The sequence below is a fragment of the Alosa sapidissima genome, chromosome 20 (assembly GCF_018492685.1).
Source record: "Alosa sapidissima isolate fAloSap1 chromosome 20, fAloSap1.pri, whole genome shotgun sequence".
NCBI classification, from domain to species: Eukaryota; Metazoa; Chordata; class Actinopteri; order Clupeiformes; family Clupeidae; genus Alosa; species Alosa sapidissima.
The window spans coordinates 29,578,509-29,590,111 of NC_055976.1; the positions used below are offsets into that span (position 1 = coordinate 29,578,509).

The following is an 11,603-nucleotide window of genomic DNA, read 5'->3' on the forward strand; positions in this document are numbered from 1 at the left end:
AAGAGGTCCAGCCAGCCTTAAGTGATGGCAGCCCAGCACCCCCAACCCACCGCACCGCAAGGGTTAACCAAACAACGGCAGGGGGTGGGCGGGGGGGTTGCTTCTTTGAAGTTTGTTGATCTCAAATTACATAGAGATTAGCGGAGTTGATCTTGAAGGCTCAGGTAAGTTTGGGGTTAATACTCTGGCAACCAGGAACACGCTGAGAGCAGGTTAGGAAAACATATATATTTATTTTATTTTTGAAAACGTGTCACAGAGCAGTAATAGAAAAATAACTTTCTCATATTCTTCCTTCCTGCCAGGCGAAGGGGCTTCCCGTGAGTCCAGGTAACCAAGGGACACGGAGATCTGTAGGGCCTGGTCAGAACTCGTACTCTCTCTCGCTCACACACACTTTTTCCTCTCTTTCATTTTCACACACACACACACACACACACACACACTATCCCAGCATCCCTTCCTCAGTTTTGCCACCATGTCTACTGTCTGGTGGTGCCACCCACTCCCTCTGTCACATAACACACACACACACACACACAGTAGGGGTCTGTGGGGGCAAGAGCAGCCTTCTCCTCCTATTAAAGCATGACGCTGTCAGGAATGACAACTCAATGCCACTTAGGCCCGTCTCCTGGGACTCTCTCACCCCTGCTGCCCCCTTCTACTGCCCCCTCCTCTCCTCGACTCCAGGCCCCTGCCCCCTTCCCCCGGCCGTTGCTAAGGGCCCCTGGCATCTCTGAACAGTGTGCCCCCCCCCCCCCCCCCCCCCATCCAGCTGGTCCTCTCGCTCACACACACACACAGTGGCCCCCCAGCTGTGGGTCGACTGGTGAAGGGGCCCATAAGCTGAGCCCAGACTGGGGTACTAGAGGTGACGGAGAGAGAGCTCATATCCCATCCGTTCATCTCTCTCTCTCTCTCTCTCTCTCTCTCTCTCTCCTCTTCTTCTTTCTCTCTCCTCTTCTTTTTCTTCATCTCTCTACCCTCCATTTGTCTCTCTCTTCTTCCTCCTTCTATCATGCCCCCCCCCTCCTTCCCATGTAGCCCCATACATATCTCTCTTTCTCTGTAGTGAGTGTGAGGATTACTGGTCGTCGTCGGAGGCCCCGTCGTCCCGTACCTCCCGGTACGCCCCCAGCGACCCGCCCTCCGGGTGGTACGACCCCATGCTGCAGCTCAGGCTCTCCGACAGCTTCTGGGCAGCCATCTTGGCCTCCAGCTCCTGCAGCAGGACACACACACACACACAGGCACACACACACACAGGCACACAGATACAAACACACACACACACCACAGGCACACACACACACACACACATACAGGCACACACACACACACACACACACACATATACATACATACATACATGCATACAGACACACACACACACATACAGACACACACACACACACATATACATACATACATACATACATGCATACAGACACACACACAGACACACACACACAGAAACAAACAAGCATAAAAGAAATGCACACACACACCCATACAAAACAAGACAGACACAGAATTATATATGAATGATATATCATCAATTATATCCTATGACAGGCAAACTAATTTGCTGATTTCATCAACAGACTCAACACTAGGCATCGGTCACATCAGACCAGCACAGGCCTGTGGCCTGCTCTCTCAGGGCATTTTCAGTGGGCAGCTCATTTTATGGCACCCAAACACACAATCATGTGATGGCCGTCTGTATGTGCACATTTGAGGGATCTGTTTTCTCTTCTGGCTCTGAAAGCACCGAGTCAGTCCTGCTGTCACTCGAGCTCCGCTGCTTATCCACTGCACACGTCCCATCTGTGCCTTGTCCTGAGGCAACATTGGAGCGTGAGCGCCCCTTAGTGCTGACTGGCTGGAACTGCGTACATGGTCCTCCACCATGACGGAGACTAATGCGTGCTACATACTCGCCGCACCCGACCGGTAGAGCAATGTGACGTCAAAACTGCTCCGCTTCTACGCTACGTTGCATCTATGAAACTCCCCCCCCTGCGTCCTGATTGGCTCTACCATACAATCTCGTGCTGAAATCACTCTCAATGGAAGCGATCCCAGATGGATGTGAGTGGAGCTAGGCGGAACGAAATTCATCTGGCGAGAGTCAGGTTACTAGGACCCAGGGACATGCTAATAATCCAGCAAAAGGTAACAAAGATATTTATTTTCAACCAAAGGATATCTAAGACCTGAAAAAAAATCTCTTTCCACCTCAGGAAATTACACAAACTCATTTCTCAGCACCAGCCAGCTAGCTTACTTGCTAAAATTTCCCTCGGGATGAATAAAGTACCTATCTATCTATCTATCTATCTATCTACCTATCTATCTATCTAGCTGCACACACTTTGGAAACTAGATGGTAATGATGGTAGTTGTGAATAGCAGCAACCGAAGTCTGAAGTATCATCACAGAGGGGAGTTTTTACTGCCATTGAGGCCAATGCCAATTCAGGAGAATATTGCAACTAGTGTCGCGACCACCACGCGCGACTATAAATGGTTACGGCGCTCCCGTGACGTCACATTGTCGCGCTACCGGTCGGGAGTGGCGAGTATGTAGGACGCTTAAGGGCGTCTTTCAACCAACAGAGAACTGGTTCTTGAACTGATTCCGTTCAGTTCAATTCTTTGAACTTTGATGCTATCTAGTGAACCAGCCTGCATTTCCACCAGTTTTGAATGGGATTAAGGATATGTCTTCAACAGAGGGGGTTGCACGCATAACTGAACTGTAGAATGACACATCCACTTCAGTTCAAAGAAAAAACAACAACTATTTTTTAGTGCCAGCTCCTTTTCAGGTTCCGAAATAATGAATCTTGGTCCAAACGATTCATCATCTGAAATGTGAACCAGAACTGAGCCAGTTCTCTGTTAGTGGGAAAGTCTGATCATGCACCAGGCAGAGGGCCTTCGTAAAGCTGTTAGTGTAAAAGTCTGATCATGAACCGGGCCTTTGTAAGGCTGTTAGTGTAAAAGTCTGATCATGCATCAGGCAGAGGGCCTTCGTAAAGCTGTTAGTGTAAAAGTCTGATCATGCACCAGGCAGAGGTCTGAGCCAGTTCTGTTAGTGTAAAAGTCTGATCATGCACCAGGCAGAGGTCTGAGCCAGTTCTGTTAGTGTAAAAGTCTGATCATGCACCAGGCAGAGGGCCTTTGGAAGGCTCTCGCAGCTCATCTGTGGCAGTGCAGCTGGGTTTAGGCAAACACTCCCAAGACTGACTCCAACTATCACCAGGAACACACATTCAAACCAGGTCCCTACTTCCTGAAAGTGGGTCAGAATACATTACATTTTAAATGTATAATTGTATGTGTGTATGTGTGTGTGTGTGTGTACTCCGTGGTTTTCCTTTGAGTTTTAGTGCTGTAAGCACACGAGTCTATAAACGGTTAGGACCAGTGTGCGTGTCTGTTTATAGTCCAATCTATTGTCCAGGTGACATCCAGTTCCGCTCAACAAAACATAACACAAAAGAAACAAACTGTGTCTAATAAGGTGTCTTAGATGTTGAGTTGAATAGCAACTCAAAGTTCTATATTCTTAAGTGTTGCCGTGGTCGCGATGTCTGTGTCATCCAATTGTGTACAGGTGTGTGTGTGTGTATGTGTGTGTGTGATACCTTTTCCAGTGACTGTATACAGCTGAGCGTATACAGGTGTGTATGTGTGATAGCTTTTCCAGTGACTGTATACAGCTGAGTGTATACAGGTGTGTATGTTTGTGCATGTGACACCTCTTACAGTTACTGTATTCATATTATAAGGGTATGTATACAGGTGCGTGTGTGCGTGTGTGCGCGTGCATGCGCGTGTGTGTGTGTGCATGTTTGTGTGTGCATGTTTGTGTGTGCGTGTGTGTGTGTGTGTGCGCGTGCATGTGCGTGTGTGTGCGTGCGCGTGCATGTGTGTGTGTGCGTGCGCGAGCATGTGTGTGCGTGCGTGTGCGTGTCCGCACCATCTGCCTCTGTGTCTGCTCCCTCATGAGGCCGGACGCCTCGTCCAGTGTCAGCAGCTGGGCAGGGGCGTAGTGCAGTGGCGGGAGCCGGGCGGACGTGATGTCGTCCAGGTGCTTCATGTCCCGCTGCCTTCTGGCCTCAGCGGAGAGGGGCGGCCGCGACTCACCCCCTGGGGACCCAGCGGGGGAGGGGGACCCTGAATTGGGGAGCAGCCTGAAAGTGGGAACAGCAATAGACACCAGTAATAAAAAAGTAATTCTACAGGAATATTCCATTTCAGAAATCATCTTCAGCGATCCCCTCAGCCTGAGACAGTATAGAGTGGTATACAGTGCCCCTGTACTGGTACTCATGATACTCAGATACCATGCACTCATACCAACACAAATAAACAAGTTAAAGTTTGTTTCTGGTTGAAATATGCTATCTGTTATACAATTTATTTCATATTTATATAGTTATTTTTATGTTTATCGTGTGTCAACCAGAGTGCAACTGATCAAAATAAAGCTTCACGTTCGTAGCACATTGATGGTAGGCTGATTGTTATTTTTATAGTTCACTCTCATAGTCATATCAGTGCTCATTACCAGCCGGTAGCCTACACATCAGGACTACATACTGAGGCTGAGAAAAGAACTATCAGTGAATCCCTCCAGTAGAGAAATATTATATCTGTATGTCTCGTACTTAATTACTGATGACTATGCCAACTATGTCAGACATGTTTTTCTGTGGAAAACCTGTGTCTAAAATAAAACTAATCACCACCACCATCATCATCATCATCATCAATCACGCTCTGGTTAAGCTGTTCTCAGGCCACCTCATGGAAATTGGATGCAAACCAATTGTGTCCACTCAACTGGTTGGGCTTGAACTTGGTTCTGGCAGCAGAGCCAGACCTCTCCGCCCTCTCCATCATCTCCTCAAAGTGCGATTTCTTCTGGTCCGGCCTGCCCAGGAACGGGTTTCTGTGGCCTCCGCCGCCACTGGACCTTCCGGAAGCTTCTGTCCCAGACGGCTCTGACAGCGCGATCCGGGCTAGCGCCTCCACCAGGTCACTCTCTTTTGACCCCTTATCTCGGGGGGCGCTGCTTTCCCCATCTGGGACGGTCTCCATGGCTTGAGGGGTCATAGGGCTCTGTTGCCGGGAAACCCTGTCTCTGTTGTCATGGCTCTCGGCTATACCCTGAGGTGTGGGTCCTGCTTGTTTGGGTTCCGGTGGTCCATCTGCCCCAGTGGCCCCCTCAGTCCTGCCCAGGCTTGGTGCTGAGGTTCTGGGCTGAGGCTGCCGGCGGGTCAGAGCCTCCTGGTACTGGGCCTGGAACTCGGTCCGCAACGAGGACAGGTCATTCTGCTTCCTCTCCGTCTCCTCGACGTGGACGAGGGCCTGACGGACGCGCTCAGCAAACTCCGAGATCTTTTTCCCCTTATCAGGCAGGGTGTGGATGAACCTCCTAGTCAACCAGACACACCCTCAGTTACATAGCTAAAACACAACACTCTACAAGCTTATTCTGAACGGTACTGTTCCTCGTATAATGCACTACACGTTACATCTTATAGAATATAGTAAACAACTTGCCTTATATGATCAACACAGGTCATACTTTACTTGACAATTTCACTGATAATGGTGGCACATACAGTAATCATTTTTAACTTCCAACACAGCAGAACTGAGCCCTGCTGCTAGCGACTAAACCAACAAGTCTAGTAGCCAGAGTGTTATCAATGGCGTTCATGCTTCAGTTAAGCTAGCAGAACATCAGATGGAGGACAGTGGTAAAGTTAGCTTGTCGTTTAAATCCAAACTCACGGCGAAGCTTACTTGTTATTCAGTAATTTCTCCTGGCGTAGGAGTAGCTCACAGAGCTCCTCTTTGCTCTTGTTCCGAAGATCACCGACCAATCCTTGGCCCCCTGTCCTTGGCGCAGACATTGCTGCTTCCCCTGAAGTACACTGTCGTGATCAACAACAAATTCATAGGGTCTGCTAATTATTAGTACTAATATAAATACGTAATATTAATAATGCAGGGACATTCATGACGGTTCACTCAGCATGTTCAAGTTGCGTTCTCACCGGACATCGTCATCAAACCGGAAGTATAATAGAATGCGCACTGTCGATATCTGTTGTTCTTTTACTGTCTATGGTTGGTCCTCCAAAATACAAATAGACAGTTTCAATGGCACGACGATGTCGAGAAGGCATATTCATGTTCAGGTATTGATTCACATTCACAGTAACTACAATACATTGCATTCAATTACAGTAATGACATTTTGTGTGTCTTTATGGAATGTTTCATTGCAGCAAGAACTTGATGAAATATTAAATTGCGTGACTATGCTAGAATGTTACTTGCTTACTGTAACTTTATCTGTAAATTGAACACAATCTTTCAGTAAAATTATACCTGGTGCAAATACTATATTATAATCATAGATTGATTATAATAGGCAAAAAAATATAATTGGTGCAAACTTCACCAATCCATGAGTTCGCTTTACGACGCTGCACTCTGGTGGCGGTTGTGAAACAATGCAAGCTGTCTATTTCTCGTTGTAGGCTAGGCTACTCAGAATGAAACCATGGCTACAGCCACAGGTGGGCACACATACATCAAAAAATATTTTGTTACAAACTACATATAGCTCAGGAAATATAACAAGTACAGAACACTGTGGGCAGTCATTGCAATTAAGTTCTTTTTTTTATTTTCTTCACAGAAAATGAGCCAAGGTCAATGATACTGAGTTTGAGGAAATAATAAATAGCATCATTTGTCTTTAAAGGGATATTCCACCATTTGGGGAACTGCCCTTGAGTTAACAATTGATTTTTACCTTTCTCCAGTTCATCCAGCCGTTCTCTGAGTCTGGTGATACCACTTTTAGCTCCAGCCTAGCATAGATCATTGAATCGGATTAGACCATTAGCATCTCGCCTGCTAGCATTACATTTAAAAGTGACTAAGATTTCTGGTAATTTTCCTATTTAAAACTTGTCTCTTCTCAAGTTAAAAAGTGTAATAAGACCAACAGAAAATGAAACGTGGCTGATCTGACATGGAACTATACTCTCATTCCAGCATAATAATCAAGGAACACCATGGGTGCAGCAGCACAATGATATCATGCAGCAGCTGAAAATAGTCCCCGTAGGCTAACTTCCAGCAACAAGGTTGAGCTGCAGCAGACTGGTTGGTGACTGGATTATAACACCTGTGGAACACCAACTGCAGCAGCTTGGTGATGAAGGCCCACCAACGGCTGTACTTCCTGAGGAGGCTCAAAAAGGCTGGGATGGGCACCACAGGCCTCACATCTTCTAGGCCTAGCGGCGGGTGGTCAAGTCTACGCAAAAAATCACAGGGAGCAGTCATGGACTGTTTGACCCCCTCCCCTCCAGCAGGAGGCTGCGCAGCATCAGAGCCAGGACAACCAGGCTGAAGAACAGTTTTTTTTCCAGAGGTTGTTAGGCTCATAAACTCTCACACCTGAAACTTTATCCTAATGAACTGCTCTAGCATTTGACACTTTATCCAGTCTATATTTACAGTTTTTTTGTATATAATATTTGCAGATAAGTATACAGTACCAGATGTTCAGGTCTGGCCTTGAATCCTTGAACAGTATGTACAGATACATTTTTTACTACTCTTACAACACCGTATGTGCAGTATGAACAGTATAAAGAACAGTAAAATATGGGTATGTATAAACAAAGTTACAGTACATTCTTTAAATGGGGGTGTTGTTAGTGGGTTGGGGAGGTGGTTTTGAAGCGTGGGGACAGATGTTTGGGCTAGTTATAGGTTGAATACAGTATGTCAGTCCGAACCTCAGTCAGCTGCACAGCACAGACCCAGAGGACGCATCCAGGGATGTCATCAGGACCAGCAGCCCTATGCGCATTGGTCCTGCTCAGTGCCGCACACACATCGGTGGGGGAGAGTGTGAGGGGCTGGTGCTCTGCAGAGACCACAGCCTTTATGGCCACCTCCTTGTCCCTGTCAAAGCGGCCATAGAAGTGGGTCATCTCATCAGGCAAGGAGGCGTTGGTGGTAGCGGGGGTGGTGTTAGTAGGTTTGTAGTCTGTGATGGCCTGGATGCCATGCGTCGGGGATCAGAGTTGTTCTTGACTGCTGCTGCTTGCGGTTTGAGTTCAGGCGAGTGCATGCTGAGTCGTGCGGTTCAACACTACGTGGGTCACACACCTGGAAGTTACAGTTAGATATAATGCTGAACAAGGAACTCTCTGGAGTGTCCAAAGTGTTTATGACACCTATAGGGCCTTTATGGGTGAAAGCAAAATAATGCAAGATTGGTACACCCCTTGGCCAACACTATCATATTGCACCTTTTTAAAGTAGACAACCTACAGTAATACTGTTGTAATTTAACTAAGTCTGCCTGTATGTTGTCTATAGGCCTACATGTATTAAATTACGCATTCTTTGGGTAATTATCGATCTGCATGGCACCTCTGTAATTTGAACTGCTGTGCTGATAGTCCTTTACAGGCTGTCAGAAGTAAGGGGCTTACACAAAAAACATTCAGTTCTTATAAATTTATTCAGGGTAGGTTGACATAGCATTAAGCACAGCAATGCATTCATAAAATCAAGGAAACAGTAGTTGATAAAATGCTAAGGATGTACAGTGTCTAATGGCTTGTACTTTGAAATATTGAATTCTTGGAACATAGCTAAAATGCCAGTTCATGCTAGGCCAATAAGCAGTTTTACGGCATAAAAAAAACAAAAAACAGAGAGATAACAGTAATCTAGATTGTATTTGAACGTCATTCGACTTCATAAAATACAACTGCACATTTCCATCTGCTCTGTCATGCAAATTAAAGATGAACATTCTTCAAATCAAGACAGGACTCAGGACAAAAAGCGTTTACAGAAGCATAATCTAAACACATGCAAATTCATGTTTCCATCCATCTCAGTCAAATTATAGCCCACTTCATGTAAATCAAGTTAATCCACGGCCCTCTAGCTAATTACAGTGCATGAAAATGCACTGTACTGTTCTTCCTAGGCTTCTTCTTACTCTTCTGCTTCTTCTTCTAACGCAGTTAATGCAGCTTCAACCGTTTAACGTAGAAACTTCATTCAAACTGCGTTGCGTAGGTCTTTGTATTTTTCATCTTTGTAACTTTTATACTTTTTAAACTATTAATTAAAAACTACTCAAAATTTCCCCATAGACTTAACATTGGGCTGCTGACATCACAATCGGTTAAACAATTAGAATCCTATGCCAGGTGGTTAGGCCACCTGGATCAACTGCCAGTCTCAGGACCAGTATGTACGAAATAATGGAAAATAAACTGTAACCATTCCAAAAATGATCACCATATGTTGTCAGAGAGTAAGGAAACACGATGAATTGAAGTAATGGCTTATTTGACATTACTCTAACCCGTAAAACCCCGTAAAACCCATGAAAATGAGTTATGGGGCGGAATCTCTTGGAATTTTCGTTTATTAGCAAAGGCCAACTGTCAACAGCTGTCAGTTGTAGTCATGAACGCTTACGAGAGGCAGGCAAATTTCCAAAATTAAATCAAGAAACAAATTAAATGGACATCGGAGGAGCTTCCTGAGATGGTGACGTCTTCGTCAAAAGAAGAATATCATGTCTGACGCAGAGCTGGCCATATTTTTCCACAACAGGTATCAGTATCTTTCGCACATTCAGTACGTCTGTATCTACATTGCACAAAGCTCTGACCACAAAACTACTTCTGACACGTGCTGCTATCCAGTATGACTTGTTAACGCTATATCATAAAAATCTTTTTGCAGATGAGCACTGAAATTGAAACTGATATATTTTCATATTATAAAAAAGAGGTTGGGAAGAAGAAAGTAAAAGGTTTATGGATCTTTGAAAGTGATGATCCATCAACATGTCATTTAGTAATGTTTGCTTGCACAGTGCAAGCGAGTCGATTGCCGTGAGAATGTGTCTGGTAGTCAACCACAGGAACCACAAGGCTCTCTAGTTGATGAGCAATATCTTGGTTGCTCTTCGCTGTTTCAAGGCACCTACAGTTCCACTGTTGTTTTCTTGTACACCACATGTTTTTGCATGAAATGGTGAACAGTTTTAAGGAGCCCCAGGAAATAGGATCATATCAGAGAAAGGGATGTTAGACCGATCAGTGCAAGTAAGCCAACCAAATTTCTAAATATTTGCTAAGACGGCTCTTGAGACATTGAAATACTTTACATCAATTGTGGAAAATCCTGGATGTTACTAGGATGGTACAGTATATCAGAATCATAAGTTGGCGAATGTCACAATGTGATGGGTTTTCACAGATCCCATCACAAATACAGAAGATAGATAAAAAAATACAATAGGAATATATGGAAAATAGAATATATGGAAAAACAACATTTAGGTTTAATTTTGAAATGCTCCACTTCTCCACTCTAACAGCATGGGTCCCACACAGGTGCACAAGAGAAGAACCTATGAGCTGAAATACACAGAGGGCCAGATGTACTAAAGGGCTGAACACGCTTCTGCATCAACTCCACCGCGTAGCTACGCCGGCACTCGGCGTTGTGACCGATTTATGGTTCTGCGTCGGGTTGCTGTGCATCGCGGTGCAGTTCACCGCCAGAACGCTCATTGTCGCTTGTGTCTGCATTGCTCACCACCGAAACCATAGACTGTGTAGTGTTTTGGTGTCGTTATAGCAGTCAGTTCTGTAAGAGTTGGCGATTAGTCATGCCTAGATCCTATGTTGATTGGTTATGCCTGTTTTGCTGCCACCGCTCTGTGCTATTTATTAAATGAAGCTACTAGTTTCATGCAAGCTCGTCTCCATGCGTCTCTGATAGAAAGTAACATAAACAACAGACCGTGTGACCGAAACGGCACTCAGAATGGCAAACCCCATAGACTGTCGTGATAAAATATGAATCTTATTTGTTTGGCCTTTTCTTGCAAAGATTTTGTACAAAGTATAGAGAAATAGACAGGGGCGGCAGGCAGGCTACTGACAGAGCGATGTACAGTGGCAGAGCGACACACAGTGGCTGAAAGTGGTACTAAAGTTTCACGCAGCTTCACGCCACGTAATGTGCGACTGATGTGGGCCTTACTTTGAAATGGCCACATCAGTCGCACATTACGTGGCGTGAATGCTAGGCTGGAGCTAAAACTGGTATCGCCAGACTCAGAGAACGGCTGGATGAACTGGAGAAAGGTAAAAATCAATGGTTTAACTCAGTGGTCCTCAAACATTTTCTTCCAAGGGCCAGCTCACTATGCCTGGCTCTAAGAGAGGGCCAGAGACTCGGAGTATATCAGTAACCATAAATAGCTTAGTGCTGTGAACAGCAGCAGTCTACCTTAGTTGAATATTCCATTACATTTAATCATAGGCTACTGCAATTTAATACCATTGTTGGCTGTGTTTATGTTGCCATCATGCCATATCAGTGTAACATGTAGCTCAAATGAAATAATATTAATAAAAAGACTTCAGCATTCCCAAAAGTATTAGCAGAGAGTCCCAAAAGTATTTTATTCAAAATGTGTGAACTCTGAACTCTCTGTCTTTGCA

General features: G+C 45.2%; 1 protein-coding gene across 2 annotated transcripts; it reads right to left on the bottom strand.

The window, feature by feature from the left end:
- Positions 1 to 213: 213 nt before the first annotated feature.
- On the bottom strand, positions 214 to 6,112 carry polr2m (RNA polymerase II subunit M). 2 transcript variants are annotated; one of them, XM_042073942.1, is made up of 5 exons: positions 6,084 to 6,112; positions 5,830 to 5,960; positions 4,862 to 5,455; positions 3,995 to 4,208; positions 214 to 1,225 (listed from the first exon to the last, which is right to left on the bottom strand). In XM_042073942.1, exons 2-5 carry the CDS (start codon positions 5,937 to 5,939, stop codon positions 1,088 to 1,090), a joined length of 1,056 nt encoding a protein of 351 aa, XP_041929876.1. In that variant the 5' UTR covers positions 5,940 to 5,960; positions 6,084 to 6,112; the 3' UTR covers positions 214 to 1,087. The 2 variants fall into 2 exon arrangements, with proteins under 2 accessions (XP_041929876.1, XP_041929874.1); XM_042073940.1 differs by lacking the exon at positions 6,084 to 6,112 and having other exon boundaries at positions 5,830 to 6,077.
- Positions 6,113 to 11,603: the final 5,491 nt, after the last annotated feature.